Source organism: Amborella trichopoda, chromosome 11 (genome assembly GCF_054954075.1).
Source record: "Amborella trichopoda isolate Santa Cruz 75 chromosome 11, AtrichopodaSantaCruz75HAP2 v2.0, whole genome shotgun sequence".
Taxonomy (NCBI): domain Eukaryota; kingdom Viridiplantae; phylum Streptophyta; class Magnoliopsida; order Amborellales; family Amborellaceae; genus Amborella; species Amborella trichopoda.
The window spans coordinates 31182557-31205780 of record NC_142346.1 but is presented as its reverse complement, the minus strand read 5'-3'; the positions used below and the strand labels follow the sequence as shown (position 1 = coordinate 31205780).

Sequence of the window (23224 nt, the reverse complement as noted above, 5' to 3'; positions counted from 1 at the left end):
TATGTCATGAGTATGGTTTATAACAGTAAAACTTCAGTTAGAGGTAATATAAGGTTGACAAGTTTTATAATGTGTCATGAGTATGGTTTATAACGGTAAAACTTCAGAGAGAGGTAATACAAGGTTGATAAGATATGACACTCTAGGTGAAGAAGTGAATTTGGGAATTGTAGAGTATAAAAGAAACACAATGCATGTGAAAGTGCTTTGGTTTCTTTGCATTGAAGGGATATATAGAAATATTTGATGGCAGCATAGAAATTCTAAAGATTAGTGGGATAATTAAATTTGTGATATTTGGAATGATGGAATAAAGAAAAGTATTGTTTATATATGTATGGGAGAATATAAAAGGCCGAAGAGGTGGATGCTTCATCAACGTATAAGAGATGATGATCAAGTGTTTCTTCATTAGTTGTATGCTCTTTCAAGTTCACAAAAGCTCGTTAGAAAGTAAAAGCAAATAATCAAGAAAGCCCAGGTATTATACTACATAGTTTTGAGGTATGAAATCCATCATACATTACATGGTAAGGTCATATAGGGAAAGATGATTCCGTAACCCTTCATTTTTAAGTTTCATATACTTCTTTGTTTTTTGTTTTTTTGGCTATTTGTTTTATGAATATGTATGGAGTGTATGGACATTAGGTGATAGATGCTAATACATTTGAAAGAACCGGGTTTAAATACATTGTATTTTATGCCTCCTTGTGCTTGAGTATGAACTACTTAAGGGGGTGATACACATGAAGATGTGGTTTGATCGAGGGCTTTGAGCCTAAACATGAAACACGAGAGATGGGTGTGGCTCATTCAAATATGTAAGCACGAAGGGAGTGTTTTGATGGAACTCATTCTTAGTGACCATCCTCCCAATAAATGTCTATAATATGATGTGTTGCATGTGATGGTGATCTCTTGATAAAGTCTCCATATTTGCCAAAAAGGAAGTATTTTGTCAAGGATTTAATAACCCATTATTTAGTCATGCTTTATTTTGGATAAAATTATAAGATGGTATTTATGATTTATTTTTGTGGCCATAAACTTGACTTGGTAGGAAATTGAAGGTAAATGAAGTAAAATGATTTATGAAGGCTAAATATGTATTTTAAAATTAAATTGGATGATTTGAAAAAAACCTAAGTCTATGAACATGGTTATGAGAAAACCACAAAGTCTTGCACGGTCCACTAAGTCTTTATGAAAAATCATTTTAAACCGTTATACTATTATTTAACTATTGTTTGTGAATGCATATCTCTATACAAAGTCAATGTTTTTTTTATTAAAGAGAAAAACATTGTGTCTTGAAGGTATTTATAAAAGTGAGAGAAAAACTGTCATGCATTGGTTTTTAAATACTCATGTGCCTTGACTTATGTTTCTAGTTATTTAGGATCCTCGATTGTCTAAGACCTTAAACCATAGGAAATATTATATGAATGTTATCTTGTTAGGTCTCCTTGACCTTCTTTGTGGATTAGACAACTTGGTTTGTATGAGTTTACAACTAAGAGACTAGTGTGGTTGAACCTTTGTAGTTTGAAAAATAGCTTTATAATACGAAATGGGCATTGAGTTATTATTTAGTATGAGACTTGCTATACTAACTCATGATACAGGTATGAAAATGTTGAGATACTATTTCTTATGTATTATGTTTGAGTGGGAGCGATTAACAATCCCACGATTATTTTTAGCTGTTTGGATATTCAATTATATAGGTATCCTGCTATGAAAATATCTAGATAAACTCAATATTCTAGTGGGAGCACCAGCTTGTGTTTGATGGGCCAACTGGAACGAAATACCGTTATCGGATGCACGACGCTAGTTGCATGGCTATAGAAGCGAGCTCTTTGATTGAAGAACTGTTTTAAACCAATGAAGATACGACCCCATGTGACAATGGTACGTGATGATTTTCTGCGACAATATATCCATGATTCGCTATGCAACATGAAAGATGGACTACGACCACGTTTGGAATGAGATCTGAGCATCAAAGAGAAAGAGACGCTGGCTCCATAAATCCTTTGTGAAAGGATTGATGACAAAAGCCATGATTAATGTAATAAGAGAGAATAAATGAAAAATATTTGAGAGAGAGATTGTAATGGGGGGGGGGGGGGGGGGTGAGACTGTGAGAAAGAGATATTGTAAGGCCTCCAAAGGCCAAGTAGGAGGTGTTGGGTTTATATGCCCGTTAAAGGCCTTATGAGAGCTTGTATGAGCATTTTATATAGGGAAACATAAATTCAGCGGGAGTGTGGTCTTCTTGTGGACCATACTAGGCAAATGCGATTTGTCGATACTTAGACTAGACTTGACGTGCTAGGCCAACCGAGTTTGGAAAAACCCAAGGTACTTGGGCATAAGGATCTACCAAGAAGGCTTTAGTGGGTTACCCCTTGATGAAATTGTATTATGCCTAGATGAGAGCTGAGAGACTATGTGGTCCTTGCGTGTGATGAATAGCCTTTGGAGACAGGGTTAAAACCTCATCGTTATATCATCACATGGCATGTACATAGATAACCGTTTTGAGATTTACCAATGAGGGTGAACCGTATACACGTGTGAGAGTTTACCCTTATACACCATAGAGTCATGGTTGCATCGTGATCTAGAGAACTATGATGTTTTTTGTCTCTAGGGGAAAACCTTAAATCCATAAACTGGGTTTGCATCCTCTAGTCTATTGGCTGACTTTGGTAGTCCAATCATGAGCCCTTGCGGTGGACCATGGGTCATGAGAATTGCTGGGTCAATTTGAAAAAGTTATGTAGATCATGGTCCGCAGTTGAAGGTGGAGTGCTCCCGTATATTGATAAATTCCTAGATCTAATGGATCTGATTCCCATCAAAATTAATTAGCTTTAATTAATTTTATGATATATGAATTTTTGAATGTTTATTTGAAATTGTCTGAATCTTATGATATTTTTTTTTGTCATTTGGATTTATAAATGAAGAGAAATTGATTTTCCAATGTTTTTAAATAAAATATAAAATTTAAAAAATTCTAACTACAAAATAAAATACTTTCTAAAATTATATAGGACTCTCCATAAATATTGGGGCCCAATTTAGAACATGTGGGATTAGGTGGGGGGTCTATGTGTGGCACACCACCACCCATAGGGACTAACTTGTTCTTTAAGATTGAGTGATAGTTATCCTCTTGTTTTTTGGCTTATTTATGGGTATAGCCATAAAGTTGAATATTTGAAATATTTAATAAATCTTTGAATCAAGATTGATTGATTAAAGAAATAAAGATTGAATATAGTAAACAGAAATAAGATATATACTTTCTTTATTAAAAGATTTGATAGGAATAGATCTAGGAAAGGGAGGATAAGACTCTAGCTCATCTTTTTAAATCTTGATGGTGGATCAAAGAGATGAATGACTCAAATCTCTCACCCCACAAATCTCCTTTGATCGATGGTCAAGATTTGACCCTACGAATTGAGACAAATCCTAAGACATAAAAAATTTATAAAAAGAGGTTCTCCCATTTTATAAAATCTCTACACCTATTTTTTCTTCTCTCTAAAGGTCTATCTCGCTCTCTCAAAGATATCTCTATAGGTGGCACACCCTACCTAGGGTTTTAAGATCTCTCCCATGTTTTTTTGTAGGTGGCACGTCCCACCTAGGGTTTCAAGATCTCTCTCAAGTTTTTTTAAGCAGGCACATCCTAATTAAATTCTCTCTCAAGCCAAAATGGCACGCGCAAGTCATCTCTATCTCTTTCTCTTATTTATAGGTGGCATGCTCAAGCTAAGGTTAACTTGTAGTGGTTTGATTTTTTGATAGCAAAAGGGAGGATCCCTTGCTCGTATATCTCTCATTCTCTTTTGTGATCTATCTCTCTTCTCCCCAAAGATCAAGCCAAATGAGCTTGAGCAAAACTAAGACGTTGATGCTTTCGGTAGTTGGTTTTAGATTGAGATCCATATGCCATTGAGAGGGTTTTACCATATGTAGGAGAATCAAGATACCAATCATAGATATCGAGCACCATCGGAAGGAGAAGACTAGGTGTGGAGTGTACTAAACCCGATTGCAGTAATCTTAGCACTCTCTTTTTGTTTCTTACTATATTTAATTGTATTGTCTTTATATTCCCAAGCATAAGAATTATGGATATTTTATTTGTTTAAAGAAAATTTGTTTAATGACATCAAAGTTTTTAAGATTTTGGATTTGTTGGTTTTATTTTCTTTGAAGCAAAAATTATTGTAATAAGACTACTAGCAAATGATCTTTGCCAAACGAAAAGAAAATGGGTTTAAAGAAGAAAAATAAGAAAAATATCGCATTAGTCTTTCTTTCAGTTCCTACATCACGTAGATATTCTTTACCATCAAGATATTCAGTTTGCATTATGCTTAGTTAGTTGTGGGCTTTGCCCATGCTGAAATATGAGATTTTTTTTGTTCAATCTGGGACCTCTTTCTTGTTGGATTTGAGTATTGATTTTCTATTATTTTGGCTGTGGACGAGTATTATTTTCTTTTGTTGAATGAATTATACTTGTTTTCCACTTGAATAACTTTTGAAATGCAAAGTTGACTGGGAAGTGCTTTCCATCTTCCCAAGTTAACCTTGTGACGATTTAACTTTCCATCTTCCCAACTTATCATTGTGATAATTGAATTGATGAGTTGCTCATGTTTTAGGCCATATTATGCACATGATATGGCAAATATATAGGAAGCCCTTGACTTGACTTGAGTATAACTTGTGTGGCATTTTATTTCTTTTTATGGATTTTTCTATGCTTTTACTTTGTAGCATGTGAAATATTAACCTATTTTATTTTATAATTTTAATGTTCGTTTTAGTTTTTGGTTGAAATTGCCAGACAATACGGTGACAACGTTATTATGCAGTATTTGTGGGACATGTTCCAGGGATATATAGAACTTAAGAGGAGTGTAACCGTCAAGTTCATGGTTTCTTTGGGGCTGTCCATTATTCGTGTCCAACATTATAGGAAGCACAAAATGCTTCAATAACTATCACATGGATAATCACCCAACATATACCCACATTAATATTAATGTCAAGGTACAAGATACTAACATGGACATGGTCAGATGGGGTTCTGTTTGGAAGAGGGCCATGAAGGACTCGATTGGGATGAGTATGTACAAGTAAATTTCAAATACATGAGCAATTTTTACTTTAAAAAACCCATATGCTGGGACAACTATTGATCTTTTTAAAATTGCATGTGCTCAGGCTAATGAAGATGAAGGGAAGTTGATGGACGATGTTCTACCTCCTATGGAGCTCATGGATCGAGTTTTTAGGAAACACCGGCTATGGAATATTTTATTTTGATTAATATGATTGTGTTCTTGTGATAACAACCCATGCGAAGTGTACTTTTCGATTTCTTCTAAGGGATATTGTATTTAACTTTTCATTACGTTATAATCTTTTTTTCAATCTAATGAGATACAATATTCCAGATATGATGTAATACTGGTCGTGTATGGAGAGAGAGAGAGAGAGAGAGAGAGAGAGAGAGAGAGAGAGAGAGAGAGAGAGAGAGAGAGAGAGAGAGAGAGAGAGAGAGAGAGAGAGAGAGAGAGATAATCATATTTCGATCTATAAAGTTCCAGAAAAATATGAATCATCTAATTTATTTATTATATGATGGATAACTTATTCCCAAAAAAATATTTTTAATTGGACATGTATTACTATAGAATCATCGACTTTAAGAATCAACGGCTAACCTGTATTAACAAAAAATAACCAAAACCTAGTTTTCATCTTCATGGTGCCAAATAGGGTAATGTACTAACTTATATATATTTTGGGTTTTTCCTGTAGCCAGGCAAACAACATTGTGCTCAAAACCAGCTTTTATATATACTAGAATAAATAAAAATAGGTATTAGTGAAAACTCGATTTGGGGTATACATGGTTCCCAAACGACCCATTAGCATTTGATATTAGTAACCTTATATTGCAAGGTCATTACTACCATTGAACTACCTAAAAAAAACAAAAGGTTGGAGCCTGTAAATGCTCCTAATATAGTTTTTGAAGGAATCATTTCACGATATTACTATAGGAATTGTTTATTATGAGATCACTTAATTTTGGTGCAAGGAGGTCACAATTATTATTAGCAATTGGATCAGATATAAAAATGTCATAACATTCAAGAAATTTATTTGAGATATTGTGTTAGTCAATCAAAGACCCTCCAACCGCTCCATTTCACATCCAACATTCAACAATAGTTGTGATCACCTTATACCAAAAGCAAATAGTCTTATTGTATACATTTTTATAACATAAAATGATTTCAACGCCTAATCAGGGTTTCATGACACTTGGTCTCAGTGCGTGAAGATCCTAGTGTCATGGTGCTCTCAAACCCCCATTAAAGTCAAGACCCATTGAAAATGAAAGAATTTAATGCCTTAAAAGAAATGAAAGTTGGACAGAATGAACTGGCATGGAATATGCGGTTTTTTATTTTATCTTTTCTTCCAGCTAGAACACTTACATAAGTCCAAAAATAATAAAATAAAATCAAAATTAATAAAGATAAATGAAAAAGAGGTTCTCACTTGCTGCTACTAAATAAAAATTTTATTCAATAAACCAAAATTACATAAGACTCATGGGAACAAGAAAACATTACTGCATAACATAAAACAAATTGTCAGAAGATTATCTCAACTGGACTTCGTATACCCCACTCTGGGTTTCCTCCTTTGATGGTGCACGAGATCAAGATCTATGTCAAATCTTAAAAATATGGGAAGACTGGCTAATATCCTTAAATGCATGGAGCAATTGTGGAACAGAGATAAGGCTCAAGCTTGTATGGGGTTTGCCCACTCTTGGGCAACTATGGTTGGGGCATGCCCCTTTTTTTTTTCACAATTTATTTTGAGTATTTTGGGAGGCTTCGAGAGAGGTGAGAGAGATTGGAGAGAGAGGGGCATGTAGCCGAGAGAGAGAGAGAGAGAGAGAGAGAGAGAGAGAGAGATGTAATGGTGTGTAGAGAATGTGAGACACCATAAAGACTATTTATAGAGCAAGTCTTAGAGTTAGGATTAAGGTTTTTTAGGGTTAGCCATCCAGACTATTGATTATAGGAGACCTATGGTGTGAGAGATTTTAGCCTTTTAATAATTAGATTAACCATTATGATATAAAGAAAGGAAGGTGTTAGAATCCTATGCTTCAGTTTCTTTTACCTAGTCCCATCAAATAATTATATTATGAAAAATATATTTATCTTTCTTTATTTTCCATAAATTTCTTACACATGCTTCAATTAAAAATCAAATTTCTTTAATTTTCAAAACATTCCTATTTGTTTCAATTGATCGAGTGTCTTGATTGTCAATGCCACGAGATAGGAAAGAGCTCCTCAAAGTGGGTCGTTCCTCTCATGGGGCCTCAAGTGGGGCCCACGCACCCCCACATGCATTTAATTTAGTGGGGCCCATGAAGTATAATGAGCCCCCATGTGTATTATTAATTTTAAAATAGCAAATAAGATTTTTAGAAAATTATTTCTATTTTATTTTTCTATTTGGTTATTAAAATACAAAAAATTCAATTTTAGACTATTTATAAGTCCATTTCGCAAAAGTAAAATACCCCGAGATTTCAAAATATTCATTCTATTAATCTAAAAATTAATGGTCAAATTAATTGCTTGTAAATTAATTTGATGGGATTTAGATCCAACTAGGTTAAGGAATATCAAAATTACTGAAACGCTCCATCTTCTACTAGGGACTAAAATTCACACTCACTTTTTCAAACTGACGCAGCAGTTCTCATGACCCACTGACCATCACAAGGGTTCATGATTGAGCTACCAAAGTCAGCTAATAGGTTAGGGAATACAATCCTAGTATATGAATTCAAGGTTTCCCTTTAAAGACAAGTTCGAGATCACACAAATATGTGTATACAAACTCATATGGTGCATATGAGGGTTATCTCTAGCACAGGTACACGTATGACCCTCAATGGTGATTTTCTTCCCGATGCGGCTATCATGTGTACATGGTGTTTGATGATTTAAGATGAGGCTTCGACCGTCGTCCCTACAGGCCCACCATTTTACATAGATGGACTACACAGTCCCTTGGTTTACTACTTTGGGCAATTTCGACCTCATCATGGATAACTCTGCTAACCCTCATCGATTGTGCTTTATGTCCAAGTATTTAGGGTTTCGCAACTCGACTGTCCTAACTTGTTATGCCTAGTCCGAGTCTCGACAGACAACATTTCCCAATATCAATCCCTTTGGACCATACTCATACTTGAGTTATTTGTTCTACTATATTAAAAATTGATTATACGTGCTCTCGTAATGCCTTTAATGGCCACAGACATCCACCAGGGAATCCCATTTCTGCATGGAGATCGGTTTCCATGTTTTAAACCTTTTCTATGGAAATGTCAATTCTACCCAAATGAGTAAATTAACATTTTAGGGAAATTGAAAGAGAGCTATGGGCCCAAAAACTTTGTGAGGTAAATTTATTTTATAGAGTGGGTAGAGGATAATTTCTAGGAGGCATTTCTTCCAGACAATCCACACAGTGGATGCATCTTTTAGATCTTTTATTAGATGCTATCCAAGCAGTAGTCACCTGTATTCTAAGAGATGCGAATTCCAGGAGATACCAATCCTAAAAGATGCATCTCCCAAGATATCCATTTTCAGGGAACCAAATGGGGCCTAAAGTAATTCGGCATGTGTTCTTTTGCTTATCCCTCATCCTCAAATACCCTCATAATTTTTGAACTGGGATTTGAAATAGAAAATATCTAATAAGCAAATTTTTATTTTTATTTTATAATTTGAAAGAAATTTTGAAAAGGTAAATTCACCCAAAAATTAAAAAGGGACCACTTGGGTTTTATTTAAAAAAAAGTGTATATTAGGTTGACACTTTAAATTTTAGAATTAAGGTGCACCTCTAAAATCCTTCAAAATAGGTTGCTTTGATATTGGAAAAATATCTAATTGATCACCTCGACATTGAGTTGTATAGACAAAGAAAAAGAGAGATTCCAGGTCCTAAAAATACATCTTGCAACACATTATATGGACCCTCTATTTTCAAGATTTTCATGCTTTTAGAGATCTACTTGATTTGAACTATTTTCTAAGGTTAAAATATTATAATTAGATATCAAAGTAGATTTTGACACCATCTTGAGAATTTTTGACACCAAAATTATATCTCATGACAAAGTTTGGAGGTCCACCTTAATTTGATTTTTTAAAGTTGCAACCTTATGCCATGCCTTTTGTTTTTATGCTTAAGCACTTTATCATTTATTGTATCAGAAATACACCTGACAAAGAATAGTCCAACTACATTATTATAATTATAATTATTTTTATTTATTTATTTTCAATAAGCATACCGACTCAATACTGCCACCCCATAGTTTTGCAACTCGATCCCAATCTTTTGCTTAGTTTCTTTTTATAAAGAAAGGATATTATGGTGCTATCATTTTTTTTTCGTATCTCTAGGACAAATTTGCATGGAGAACTTGGATGCACATCAAATAAGAATAAAGAATTATGTGTAGAAAGTGATAGCACGCACTTAGAGACAAAAGAAATATTGAGTTCTGTGAAAGGAAAGTATATATTGTATATCCGGTTAATATAAAATGTGTATATTGTAATCAGTAAATATGGGAAGGGTAGGATATTGTGTCTTGTATTTTATGGTAAGTCTGGGTATAGTTTAGGTATCTATTATTTAGTTTTTATTAGTGTCATATGTAATTTGTCTATAAAAAGACAAGTCTGAATATTCATATGATTAATGGACACTGAGTCTCTTCAGAGAAACCTGAGACTTTTCACACTTACTAATGTTCAACAGGTTTATGCCCGTTTCATCCATACAACTCCAACAAATTCAAGAGAGAGTTGTAAAAATTCACATATTCAAATCCATGAAATAAAAAATTCATGTAAAAAAAATTATAACTACATCCCTTGACCCTATTTTTGAGTGATCCCCTGCCAAAATACTTTCTAAACCACATTACTAATTTGAAAATTGTTTATTTTTTCCTTGAGGAAAGTGTGTATTGTAAGGGGACATTTATAAAACTACATTTTTAATTGACGGATGGATGCAAAAGTAATAACTTTTGACATTAGTGCTGTGCTTTACAAAATGAAAAATTGTTTTGAATGGGTTGGACCACATTTCTACATATGAGGTCTAAAAAGTGCAAAGCATCCATCTTAAAGATGGATGCAAGTAGGTGCTCCATATAAAAACAATAAAAACTAACAGTCCAAATGTTCTCTTACTATGGTTAATATTTTGATTTTTTAAATTTATTTATTTATTCATATTCATGATCTCCATGTTAGATATTACATGTCCTCAAAAACAAATTTTTTAAGATGCCCGCATTTGACAACATAGAAATAGCGTATCTACTTTCCCATGCCCATATAATGCTTTTGAAAGGTCCGTCTTCACTATCCATCAACCTTCCCACGGACCTAGATTTACAAGATGACAGACGGTGGAGATGGGCTTCACGGGCATTTTGCATCTTCGGCCTTCACATTCAATGAAATGACGTCTCTGTACTCGCGAAAAAATCCGAAAGTACCCAACTTCGGTTAAGACAGACGCATTTGTATGCACGCCGAAAATTACGAAATCTTCAACTTCTCGGCGAAGCGTTTACAAGAAGATAGTACAAGCAACGAACTCGTCTGTTAATGTCAGCTAGTTTCCTTTCCTTCCCACTGTGAGTCATTCAAACTGAAGCTTTCAAACCCTAGAAATGGCGTAAAGGGATCAGAAATGAGAGGATAATTGCCAAAAGCAAGTGGTGAAAAACACAGGCAGACGAGGTAAGCCCTTTGCCTCTTTTTTTTGACAAAAAGGTAAGCCCCTTCCCTCGAAGCAATGTTTCAGAGGCGAATTTTAATTGAGGCTTTCTTTATCCTTCTTCACCTATATTCATAGATGGGCCTTCATCTTGTTTTCTACCTTTTATGCTCAACTCTTTTTCGTTCTTTTGAATTTTTAATTCTTTGGCTTCCATTATGGGGAATGTGGTAGCACTTAGGTTATTGTTGAGTCTTTTAGAGTATCCTTGTAGTTCATCTGAAATTCTCGTATTTCTTGGTCCTCTTGAATTAGTTCTTGCTTTCTTTGGGGTGTGCCATTCTTTTGCTGTTGTTATTGTGCATGAAGTTAAAATCTACGTAATTAACTGTGGATCTTTGTGATGTATTTGTACATGAGTCTTTGATGGGGGTTTTTCCTTTTAACTTGCTAGATAGATGTTCTGAACTTATCATTACTCTGAATTGTTTCCTTTAGATTTTGAATTTTGACTTAGATGTTCTGAACTTATCATCACTCTGTATTGTTTCCTTTAGATTTTGACTTTCGACTTTGCTTTTGGCTTTCTTTGGCATTTGAATTCTTTGGCTGCCATTATATGGTGTAAATTTTGTTTATATGGGCTGGCTTCGAGAATATGGAGTCAATTATGTGTAATTAGTAGTGAATTTTGGTGATCTATATATTTGAGTCTTTGGTGTGGATTCCTTTTCATTTGCGAGCATAGATGTTATGAACTTCTCATCATTTTTTTTTTTTTGCTGAATTTCATGTTTGTTTCTTTTGGATCTCTAATTATTTTTCTGCCATTACAGAGCATTTTCTGTTTGAGATTATGGAGTTAAAATTACAATGAAAAATGGCTCACAAGGCTTCAATTATAAATTCCTGTGATGAAAACTAAGAGCAAGATATACCAAATGAAAAATGGCTCACAAGGCTTCCAGGCAGTTTAGATGTTGTTCTGAAAATGGGCATCGGCAATATTAGTTTTCACATAAAGATGATGCAATCCTCCTAAAGATATCTCAATTGATCACAATGAAAACTTTCAAAATATATAACTTGTCGAATAGCTCAACTTTTTCAACAATATTCTATCTGCCTTTTTAGTTGCAACATTTGAAAGGTCAACTTAAATGTTCCTATAGGCTTTTGAATTACGGGTCGTAACTTGCAAGTGTTTGATCTTCTCGCTCAGTGTATTTGATAAACATGAGCGGCAATTTTAATAAAGTCCAGATCTCATTAGTTTTATTCATAAATAGGAAACTGCAGCTGATGGGGTTCCATTGCAGTAAGAAACTTGGACATGATAAATAAATTATTTGCTACTTTCCTTCCTATCTGTCCTAGTAGGCACCAGCATTGAGGGTTTTGTAATCTTGTTTATGTAGTTCCTCTTATAAGCACATATAGATTGAGGCCACTGCTGTAATTTAATTTGATTGAAGTTCATTATATATATATATATATATATATTGCTTGGGTTTCTTTGTTTGTCTTAGACTATGTATTGATGTCAAAAAATCACTTGTATGAAACCAAGCACATATCAAATGTGAAAGGAAATCCTAGAAATGATGCAGAAACTAGAATTTCTAGATGTTCTAAAATTTCTAAGAAGTTACATCCCATGCTCAAATGCATGACGCAATTTAGACACTCACTGAGGTTGCAATTTGGACACTCACTGAGGATCTTAGATGATTATTTGTTGCAAGTTTGGTTAGAGTAATCCTGAAAAGCTCTAGAAAATGGGGCTTGCTTTGGTAAAATGTTGAAGTAGCATGACATGGAAGTAAAAGAATTCCTCATTCCTCAAACCCATAAGGATCACTAATTAAGTGTAGAATTGGTCATAAAATGGTTGATTAAGTTTGACAGTTAGGAAATATGAAAGAAGAATATAAAGGGCAAGATTACTTCATAATCACACCTAATAGAGACAAAGTATTTCGCCGTGGGCTCCAAATCATTGTGGCTAGGGCCACCTGAAGGATATATTGTGGTCTTTAATACCTAGGGCTATGTAGTTATATGCAAAATCGAAATTTTCTGCCATGTTTTCATAAATTGGTTGTATGTTGTTACACTTTATTATTAGCACTTGACCTGTCATTCTTGAAGTGAAGGATTTCAGGAATGCCAGGGATTTTGGATCATTGTTGAGATTGTTGTCACTTTTCGTAGAACAGAGACCTTTAATTTTTTGTAACTACTTTATCCTCAATGGTTGATGCTACCCATGTCATTTTCGGCAAAATCCGGTTTTATGATATAAAATATCTATTTTGTGATTATGAGAATATTATCTATGTGATAGTACATTTACCATATGCAAAACTTAGAACACAATGACTGTTGTATAGAAGAACTTGTTTGACTTGCCTTATTTGCTTGCTAGGACAGATGTTCAGGTGCATGCATGTGGGATTTTGAGGTGACAAGAAAGTCTTGTGGAACATCAACTAACAAATGCTATGACAAGTCCAGGAAGTTCGCATAGACGGCACATTCTCTTGGTTGCATGCGGAAATGAATATGCATCAAAATTTGACACTCTCACTCTCTGTTTCCTTGATTGGGCAGAGGTCAAGGCAGTGGCCACTGATAATGCCTTACAATTCCTTGATAAGTCAACATTTCCTAGTAGCGTGGACATACTAACAACTGAAGATGATTGGTTTCAATGGGTGATGCTAGGTGATGATATACTTCATCTTGAACTTTGCAAATGGGCAGATGCTGTGGTTATTGCCCCATCATCAGCAAATACACTTGGCAAGGTAAGCTTTAATGATTTGTCAGTGTTTCTGAATTTCCTAGCCCTAACTCTGCTATAGATTTCAGAATGTAGCTTTCAATGCTAAATTCCAGTGAAACTTCTTCTTTAATTTGGTATTGAATGCTATGGGCAGAAGTTTCTTTTGGCTTTATAAATGTTGGCTGACCAAACGATGTGGATTTTAATCATCATTGCAATGCTCTCAACAATTTTTTGATTAAAATGGGCAAGGTACTGATCTTGTTCAACTAGTCTAGTCATCCAAAAAGACAAGATAAATAGAAAATTATGAAAGCAATTTCCGAAACTGAAAAACTGAGAAGCAAATACATTTAAATTATAGTTTATTGATATTCCATTCTAGGACTGAATATCTTAATGATAAAAGATACTTATATTTGATATACTGATTCACTCGTATGCCTTAAGATTTGCTAAAGGGTGCAGTTGGCATACGGATGCATCCGTAGCTGTAGAGGTAAGGTGCACCTTCAAATTTTGTCATGGTATATAATTTTGATGTAAACTGTTCTTAGGATTATCTCAAAATCTATTTTTATATCTAATTATAAAATTTTAAATTTAAAAAATGGTTAAAATCAAGTCGATCTATAAACATATGAAAATCTTGAAAATGGATGGTGTAGATAATATGTTGTAAAATGAACTATTTCCGAGACTTTAAATCTTTTTATTTTTCATGGTCATACATCTCGATGTCGAGATGATCAATCTTTTCAACATTAAAACGATCTTTTCCGATAGATTTTTGAGGTGCATCCCTAGTTCTACATTATAAGGTTGTATCCTTATGTAAACTTTTTCCTTTGCTAAAAGGTAATAAGCAATTAAGTACATAAATTTAATAAAATAATTAGACATATAAACATACAACTCAATGAATTTTTCTTTAATAACCTTGAGTTCTGAATTATTATGGAGTTTAAAAGTTCTTTTGTAAGTTTTATATTAGATAAAGGAGTGTCTCAATGCTTATAAGGAATGATAAAAAAATGTCTTAAAATGATCAGATGATGTTAATGTAGAATAAACCCATGTAAGTTCTGTCGATATAATATGGCTACCTTGTTTGCAATTGCTTCTTCTTTTCTCAGGTTCTTTATATGCAACTCCTCTCTTTTGTATAGAATCTCATTGTTCAAATTAGGGGTGAGAATTGACCCGATCTGGATCCGAAACCTGAATTTTGGACCCTATTCTGATCTGGGTATGGACCCAAAATTTGGATTTGAAATCAAGATCCGGATCCAAAAGTCATTTCGAATTGAAATCTGGATCGGATCCGGGTGTAGGTGGATCTTCTCCGGATCCAATCTGGTTTTTTTAAATAGTAAATTTTTATTTTACATATATAATTTTTTTAAATAGTATACATATAATCCGGATCCGGATTTGAATCCAAATCCGATGCGTGCTATTCGGATCTAGATCCAGATCCGATGTGTACTATTCGAATCCGGATCCAGATTCGAATATCTACGATCTGGTTTGAACCCAGATCCGATGTATACTATTCAGGTCTGGATCCGGATCTGATCGGATCCACCCCGATTCAACCCGTTCTCACCCCTAGTTCAAATAGATCTAGCTTTCTTGAAATGATTCACGTCTAAAAATAGATACAATCTACATTAGCTGCACGTCCATTTCTATTGACATTCTATTTTGTTGTGTATTGGCATTGTCCCTACTAGTGATGAATTTAGCTAGAAATTGAACACAATCGAAAGTCTTCCGGCAGTTTGAATAACATATGGATGATTTGAGTTTTTCATTTATGTAGAAAGGAACGCCAATAGAGATGGTATTTGTTGTACTTTAGCTGTAGAAATGAATCATCTATTTCCGTTAGTTACTTTTCAAAGTAAAAATGTTCCAGGGTAAGATCAAATACTTTGCATGACATTCATGAGGAGGGGTTGAGAATGTTATTTATGTCCTCATACTATATTTTACAGCAGAAATTTTAAGAACAATTTCATTTCTAAATTTAATATATAAAAGCTACATCATTGGCAGTTAAAACCACAGTTACCAAATTCACAACATTTGAGCAAATTGAAAAATTGGATGAGTTTACACTAAATTTTACAATTTAAGCAGCATAATTCAAATAGTGAAGCATGATACAGAATGCAAATCAGTTAATTATGGTAAATACAGCATATCATCTTATGAAAGACCTTATGTAATCATCTTGTAGGAAAAATAAAAAAGGAGAGCATGCACAATCTCACTAAATTTGGCCAACTCAAGGAGTTTAGGTAAGTTCAGCTTATAGCTGTTGATATATTCTATTTATATTCTGCCTTCCTTGTGGAGTTTTCAATGCACCAAATGCTGCAGCGGTAGTCTTTCTATAGTTTACTTAATGTTGTGATAGTATAATGGTGAAGGAAGAAAATAGAATACCGAACCATGTCATTTACTGCACAGCTGAGATAAATTTCTTTCAATAAATGATGGCTGTACTTAGATTTGGTGATTCATAAATATTTGTACAGGTAATTAGATTATTATCAGTTCCTCTAGTCTCCAATGTGTAAAGATCCACATGTATTCAGGGAAAATATCATTTAAAAAACATATATTAAAAGATGACTGGATTTCAAAGGCTCATTTTAGAGTATTTAGTGCTTCACTAAGCACTGACTGATGCTAGCATTTTTATCTTGTAGATTATCTAAATATCAAACAATGCTTAGCTTGAGGGTGAGGATGAAACAAATGTTTGGGACAACTTAAGCAATTAGTGCTGATATGTGGGTTTGATCTTTTAGCTATCTGGGTGTGTGTCTTGTTTTTGTGTTTGTGTACAGAATCTTTCCACATGGAATGAAAATGGATACTGCCCTGCCCAAATGCCATATTGCCTTTGTATGAGATGTGCTGTACACTTGTGCAGGTTTCTTCTCCTAAAGTACCACATTGCCTTTGCATGACCTATGCTTTATTTGGCATTCATGTGGGCAAGATCAGATGTTCCTATTTGTGAATTGGCATCCATTTATTAGGTTACTTGAAGATTTCACTTGTTAGCTAAAGTACTAGTTTCACTATCTCCTGCATGTCTATAATAGCAGTACTCACTATCAATAGAATCATTAAACACATCGTGGTACTGCATTACTCATAGTCAGAAATTGTTTCTCCTCGTGTAGATTGCGAAGGGTCTATGTGACAACCTGTTGACAAGTGTGGTGAGAGCATGGGACTACAACAAGCCGCTGTTTGTTCTTCCTTCAATGAGCATCTCTCAATGGAACAATGGTTTCACCCAATCCCATCTCGATACCCTCCAAAGACTCAGAGTCAAGGTTATCCCTCCAATTCACGATTTAACGGATTGTACGAGTGCTGCTCTGAATGAACCTAGTGCCATCTCAGACTTTGTCAAGAACTTTCTTGAGAATCAAGCTCCTGATGCTTGAGCATTGAGATAACAGATACCAAGCTGTTGAGTTTGTACTAGTATAGAATAGTGTTTTGAGATTTTATATTTGGGTCAGAGTGACTGTAGTGTCGAGTTTTAAATCAGCTTGTCACATTTCATAGTCTGCTCCCTTTATATTGGAATGCTGTTTTTTCTTCTCTTGCATGAGATTCAATTCTGAGCTTCTGAACAGTACCAACTTTATTGACTGGCATCATTTGGGACACGAAAAATATCAATTGTTCTTTTCAATAAAATCACCAAATTCTTCAATTAATAGATTTTGATTCTTACATTCATGTGTGTGCTGGTATTGTTCCATGCAATTAACTTATACTAAGAGATGCTATTCTTAAGGCCATAAGTTGTATTCGATCTGTTTTTTTGTAATCAACAAAAGATTCCTTGCTTCTGGCATTACTCATTAATGAATCCTTTTCGTTTTATGCATGTGTTTGTGTTTCTTTTGTGTTTTTGTTTTATCTGTGTGTGTGTGTGTGTGTGAGAGAGAGAGAGAGAGAGAGAGAGAGAGAGAGATTTCAATTTGGCCCTTGATTGTTCAAATTCTTAAAACCAAAATCATTGACACTGAGAGAAATGGTTAATACCTAGTGATGCATATGCTTGAGATTAATGATCAAATGGAAATGCACAGGTTGGGTACTTGTGTTCATGTTCCAAAGTCATGCTCCGGAACTATTAAGCCTTGATTTTATCTGGGAAAATTTTATGAATTCATAAACACCCAAGTTTCGATTGTCAAATTTGAGGAAAAGAAACTCCACACTAATAGTGTTAGAATTGATTTGGGAGTGATCCAACTTCCCCACCTTTTAACTTAAATCACGAGGTGCTCCAAATTCATGAGCAAGCAAAAGCTTTGCGCAATAGGCAAAGTAGCACCACCTTTGGCCACTCACGACCTCCGTTGAACCCAATCCAATTAATTATATTCGTGAGAATCCTTGCTCACTCATTGATAGGAATGCACCCATCTTGTTCTCTCAAACTAAAGGCACATTTGTATCTCATTATATATCAAACCTATAAAATGCACGCTCACATAATGAGGCTGAATATCAAGTATTGAGAATCAGTCTTGAGATAGCAACTGAAATGAAGACTTAACACTTGGTCATATTTGGGATTCTCAATTGATCATTCGACAACTCAAGGGGATGTATGGTATGCGAATGCTGAACTGGCTCCAATGCTATAACACGGTTAAGTGTCTCTGGGCTCGATTTAAAGAGGTTACCCTTAATCATATCCCCTGGAGGCTTAATTGGCAAGCTGATGCTCTTGCCAAACTAGGTACATCCATTGCTCTCCTCTCAAAAGCACCAATGCTGATATATGAGAGTGGTAGATTACACATCCCAAAGTAGGACTGATGGTGATGATGAAAGGTATCTATTCCCTGAATACCTAACATATCCATTTGGGGCTCTAGTCTAACAAAAGAGGCTTAGGATACTAAGAATGAGCCCAAGCCCAATTCCTCTCCAAAGATAGATGAAGTCGGAAACTCTGACCCGAGGTTTGGACCAGAAAAGAAGCCTCTGGAAAGGATCAGGGAATACAACAACCCTTGATACAAGCTGAAATTGAGTAATCAGAGTATTGGCGGATGCCCCTCGATTAGATCCATCAATGGCGGTTTCTTGTTGAATGAGCTGAACACCACGTCCATGGAATGAAAGTGGACAATGTGAACTAGCACGGTTTATGTAGTTTAAAATTTTCCTTTTCCAAAACCGGCTATGACACTTACATAAGTCCAAAGATTACAATAAATACGCAAATAAACAAACAAAAAATCAAATTTGGATACTGATTTGCTGCCACTTTTACAACTCTTTGTTTCATAACAAAAAATTACTTAAACTTGCACTTGGGAACGAAGAAACATAAAGTGTAGTAAATTGAAAGAGATGCCAAAAGATTACCTCAATTGGACTTGATACACAACCCACTCCAGATCTCATCTAACAAACGCAGGGGATTAAGGTCTTTCTTAGATCTCATAAGTACATAAAGCATTGGCTAGAAAATCCTACAATGGATATGAGAGCATATGGAACCAAATTGGCTTTCTCTTGTATCTCTATCAGTGGCCCATGCCCCTCTATGTCTCTACAAGATTGGTTATGGGGCATGCCCCTCGTGTGTCTTAGAGAGGCTTTAAGAGATGGAGATAGAAAAAAAAAATGAGAGAGAGGGTAGCATACCACCTTGAGGAGAGAGGGATTGGAGGTTATGGTTTTATAGACGTGTGGTTAGGGTTAGGGTTTAGCTTTTCTTATCGAGATTTGATCTACACCATTGATCAAAAGACACTGTAGGGTGAGACATCTTAGCCTTACAATCTGTAGATCAGTACTCATAATCTAATGGAAGGTGCTATAACATTATCCCTTAGATTCCTTAACCTAATCCTGTCAAATATTAAATGTAGAGAAAATATATTATACTTGCTTTCTATTTTCAAATCAATCTTTACACATTCTTTCTTTTAAAACAATTAGCTTTTGTTTTTCAAACATTCCTACTTTATTTCAATCAATTAAGTGGTTTCTTACACAAGCCAACATATTAGGAAAGAGAGCAAGAAGAATGGGGTGTGCCCCTCTATGGGCACTAGTGGGCCCCACATACTCAGCAAGATGGGGTAGATTGGTGGGGTCCATTAAGTATAATGGGCCCCCATATATTTTAATAATTTTAAAACCAATAAAATGAATTTGAGAAAATAATAAGTGTTTTTATTTTATCTATAAATAATTAAGCATTTGAAATGCAATTTAAACCTATTTAAAAATATATTTTGAGAAAATAAAATATCCAGAGAGTTCTAAAAATTAATCCAACTTCAAGTGGGGAATACAACAGTTAAACTCCTTTCCATGTTAGCCAAACCAGAGCATGTGCCAATGAATTTATTTATTGCTGAGTATCCCTATGTGCGTGCCCCCCTCAATTCTAGTCATAGAGTCGGTCGATTCCTCTTTGTCTGCGGACCTCTCTCCTCAATAAAAAACTAGGTGCTGGATAATGCAGAGAAGAAGAAGCCAGTGAGAGAAAAGGTTGAGGAGATGATAAAGGGGATGACGGTCTGGTCGGATGCCTCGATCTCGCCTCCCTGGATCTAGGTGATCGCGTGACACGTGTCTCAGGTTAAGAAGACCCGGGACTTGAGATCGCTTTCTCAAGAACCTTGTTCACAGAACAAGGGCAGGTGCCTAATTAGTGAGAGAGGAATTTTATTCGTGAGGCGGGGACCAATCTCACTTGGGTCCATGACTTACTCGGGTTGACTCGCGCGGGCGCCCTCTTAGATCACAACGGAAAGCCCTCAACTGCTTCAACTGGTTCGGAATAGCCTCTCTTGTCCTGCAATCTCCTTGTTTTCTGCACAACACTATCATGGTTAACTTGCAAGACAAGTGGCCGGAAGGACCTACCCTTGTCTTAGGGCAATGCACCTTCATATGACAGAGCAGATGAGAAGTTATGATGATGAAGAAGAAGGTTCGAATAAAGAAAGAAAAGAGAAGATGACTTGATAAGGGTACGAGATTAGCATGATAGTTGGACCAGTACAGTGAGCGACTCGGAGTGGTAGCAAGATAGGCACGGTAACTCAGACCGGCGCGATGACAATTCTACTTGAACCAAGGTCGATATGATTGTCCTAATCTGGTGTGGCAGCAAGACGGGCATGGTACTCAGGACCAGCACGATGACAATACTACTTCACAGCAAGACCCCTATGACAGTGCTAGACTGAGTCTGTCCTTTAGTCAAGCAAGAATGAAGAGTAAAGAGAAGAAAAGAGATCTAAGAGAAGGCGTGAGATGGTGAAGAGGGAGGGTCCCGACGGTGTTAAGATTTCCATCCACGGCCAAGGAGTAACAGTGTCGTGGCCCCTAGACGACGCTAGACATTGCTGCTCACAATGAGAGGGGTAGGCAACGAACTTCAGATGGCGTTAACACGAGAAGGCAACACATCCCTCCGTGGGCGACAATAGCTTCTTGTGAAGCGCACGACGATAGGCGTGGGACACGAGAGAAGCCTGTGGACGGCGATAGGCATCGAACGCATTAAAGAAGCTCGTAGACGGCGATAGGCACCGGGCGCACGAAAGAAGCTTGCGGACAGCGATAGGCACCGAGGGTACGAAAGAAGCCTGCGGACGATGATAGGCATCGCCGCGACCCTTCGCTGGTGGCGATAGGCATCACCGTCTACGATAGGCACAGGGCGTAAGAGAGAAGCTCGCGGACGGTGATAGGCATCGCCGCGACCCTTTGCGGGTGGGTGGCGATAGGCATCGCCGCGACCCTTCGCGGGTGGGTGGCGATAGGCATCGCCGTGAACCTTCGTGGGTGGCGATAGGCATCACCGCCTGCGATAGGTGTATGGCGCAAGAGAAGCCTACGGACGGCGATAGGCATTGCCGCAACCCTTCATGGGAGGCGATTGGCATCGCCGTCTGCGCTCATGCAGGACATCAAGGATACGCCTGTGGACAGCGATGAGTAGCGCCCTCTGTGAACTTCATTGAGAGATAGAGACAAATGAAGAGAGGGGGAAATAAATTTGTGCATGGCGTTGCCATCGCCATGCATGACTTGCAAAACCACAGGAAAAGAAAAAGGCATGCACGGCATTGCCACTGTCGTGCATGGCCATTGAGAAAAACTCAGACGAAGGAGAAGAAAGAGAAGAAGAGAGGAAAAAAGAGAAGAGAGAGAAAGAGATTTACTTTAAACTCAAGGGTATCGACCTAAAAGTTTCTCTCTCCTTCCCGTCTCTCTCAAAACTTAACCCGACAATAAAAAGAGATAGAAATATTATTAAGTAAAGTTCCATCCATGTACAATGATAGTACGATATATATAGAGTTTTGCCCAAAAATGGGTGGATTGATCAAAATTAAACCTAATTGCTGAAAATTAAGATTTAATTGAATTAAATAAAATAAGAAAATAGGGTGCAAAATGACTGATTTGCCTTTTCCTAACAATTGAGAAAATTTCAAAACAGTCTTTGTTGCTGTCCTAAAACATGCGTGATCTTTCATGGATAATCCAGGGTTGCTTTGGTGCCCGTTAGTCCGAAAGATGATTGTTTTCTTGTAGGGCTCGGTATGGCAATCGATTTGATACCGACTTCGAGCCATGGATCGTGTTTTTAAGCCACGATCATGCGACTTGAAATTTGGATGAATCATGCAAACTTCAGATCGATAGTGTGCTCATTTCTTGACGAGACGAACATTCTCCAATAAGTTTGAGCGCAATCCGACCTCGGACGAGTGGGATATGAGCGTTGCAAGTCACTATTCGTTTAAGCTGAAATTTGACCCCTAAGGGTTTTCAACTGTGTTGGATCCAAAAGCGGTGGTCCCACGGCCGTTTGATTCTTCGAAAGTTGGGTTCCAGTTATAGGGATCCGTTTCAGGGTGCTAGAGGTTGATTCTGCCGGAACTGTTTCTCAGTCTGCACTGCCTTAGACATGTCGGATTGTGACGAAACTTGACATGAGACTTTTAAGAGTCCTGATGAAGATCTTGACCAGTTCTAGAACTGTTATGAGGCTGTCAAATTTTTCACTGTTTGTCAGGTTTTATCGACTAGCTTCTCCGTTTTATTCCGCATCGGTTACCCATGGTGCTGAAAAATATCTTCAAACAAGGTCAAATTTGATGGCTCTATGAAGGTCATAAAGGTGGCTATTGCCAGAGAAGAGATAGTCAGAATGCGGCAACAAGGGGACGAAGAAGATGATCAAATATCCAGAAGGAAGCAGAAGATCGAGCTGCTAAGCTCCCATTCGATCTGCTTGCTGTGGGATCATTTGGAGTCATCAGGGCCGGAAAACATTTTTGAACCAAATGAAGATCTTCTCCTGCAATATAAGGGGACTAGGTGAACAAAGGACAAGAAGGATGTTGAGGCGGATAGTTCTCACCCATAAACTGCAAATTTTACTCCTTCAAGAAACAAAACTAGTAACCCGTGATGTGGTTTAATTGATTTTTTTTTAGGCAGAAG

At 36.3% G+C, this 23224-nt stretch overlaps 1 protein-coding gene across 2 annotated transcripts; it reads left to right on the top strand.

The window, feature by feature from the left end:
• Nucleotides 1–10522: 10522 nt before the first annotated feature.
• On the top strand, nucleotides 10523–17439 carry LOC18449070 (phosphopantothenoylcysteine decarboxylase). 2 transcript variants are annotated; one of them, XM_006859119.4, is made up of 3 exons: nucleotides 10523–10922; nucleotides 13333–13709; nucleotides 16891–17439. In XM_006859119.4, exons 2-3 carry the CDS (start codon nucleotides 13404–13406, stop codon nucleotides 17158–17160), a joined length of 576 nt encoding a protein of 191 aa, XP_006859181.1. In that variant the 5' UTR covers nucleotides 10523–10922; nucleotides 13333–13403; the 3' UTR covers nucleotides 17161–17439. The 2 variants fall into 2 exon arrangements, with proteins under 2 accessions (XP_006859181.1, XP_011628871.1); XM_011630569.3 differs by having other exon boundaries at nucleotides 10732–10955.
• The last annotated feature ends 5785 nt before the right edge of the window (nucleotides 17440–23224 follow it).

Bases quoted from the DNA above. Each gene is read 5' to 3' on its own strand.
- LOC18449070 (XM_006859119.4), top strand. From the start codon at position 13,404: ATGACAAGTCCAGGAAGTTCGCATAGACGGCACATTCTCTTGGTTGCA. The intron at 13,710-16,890 runs GTAAGCTTTAAT...CTCCTCGTGTAG, and splicing joins CAGCAAATACACTTGGCAAG to ATTGCGAAGGGTCTATGTGA.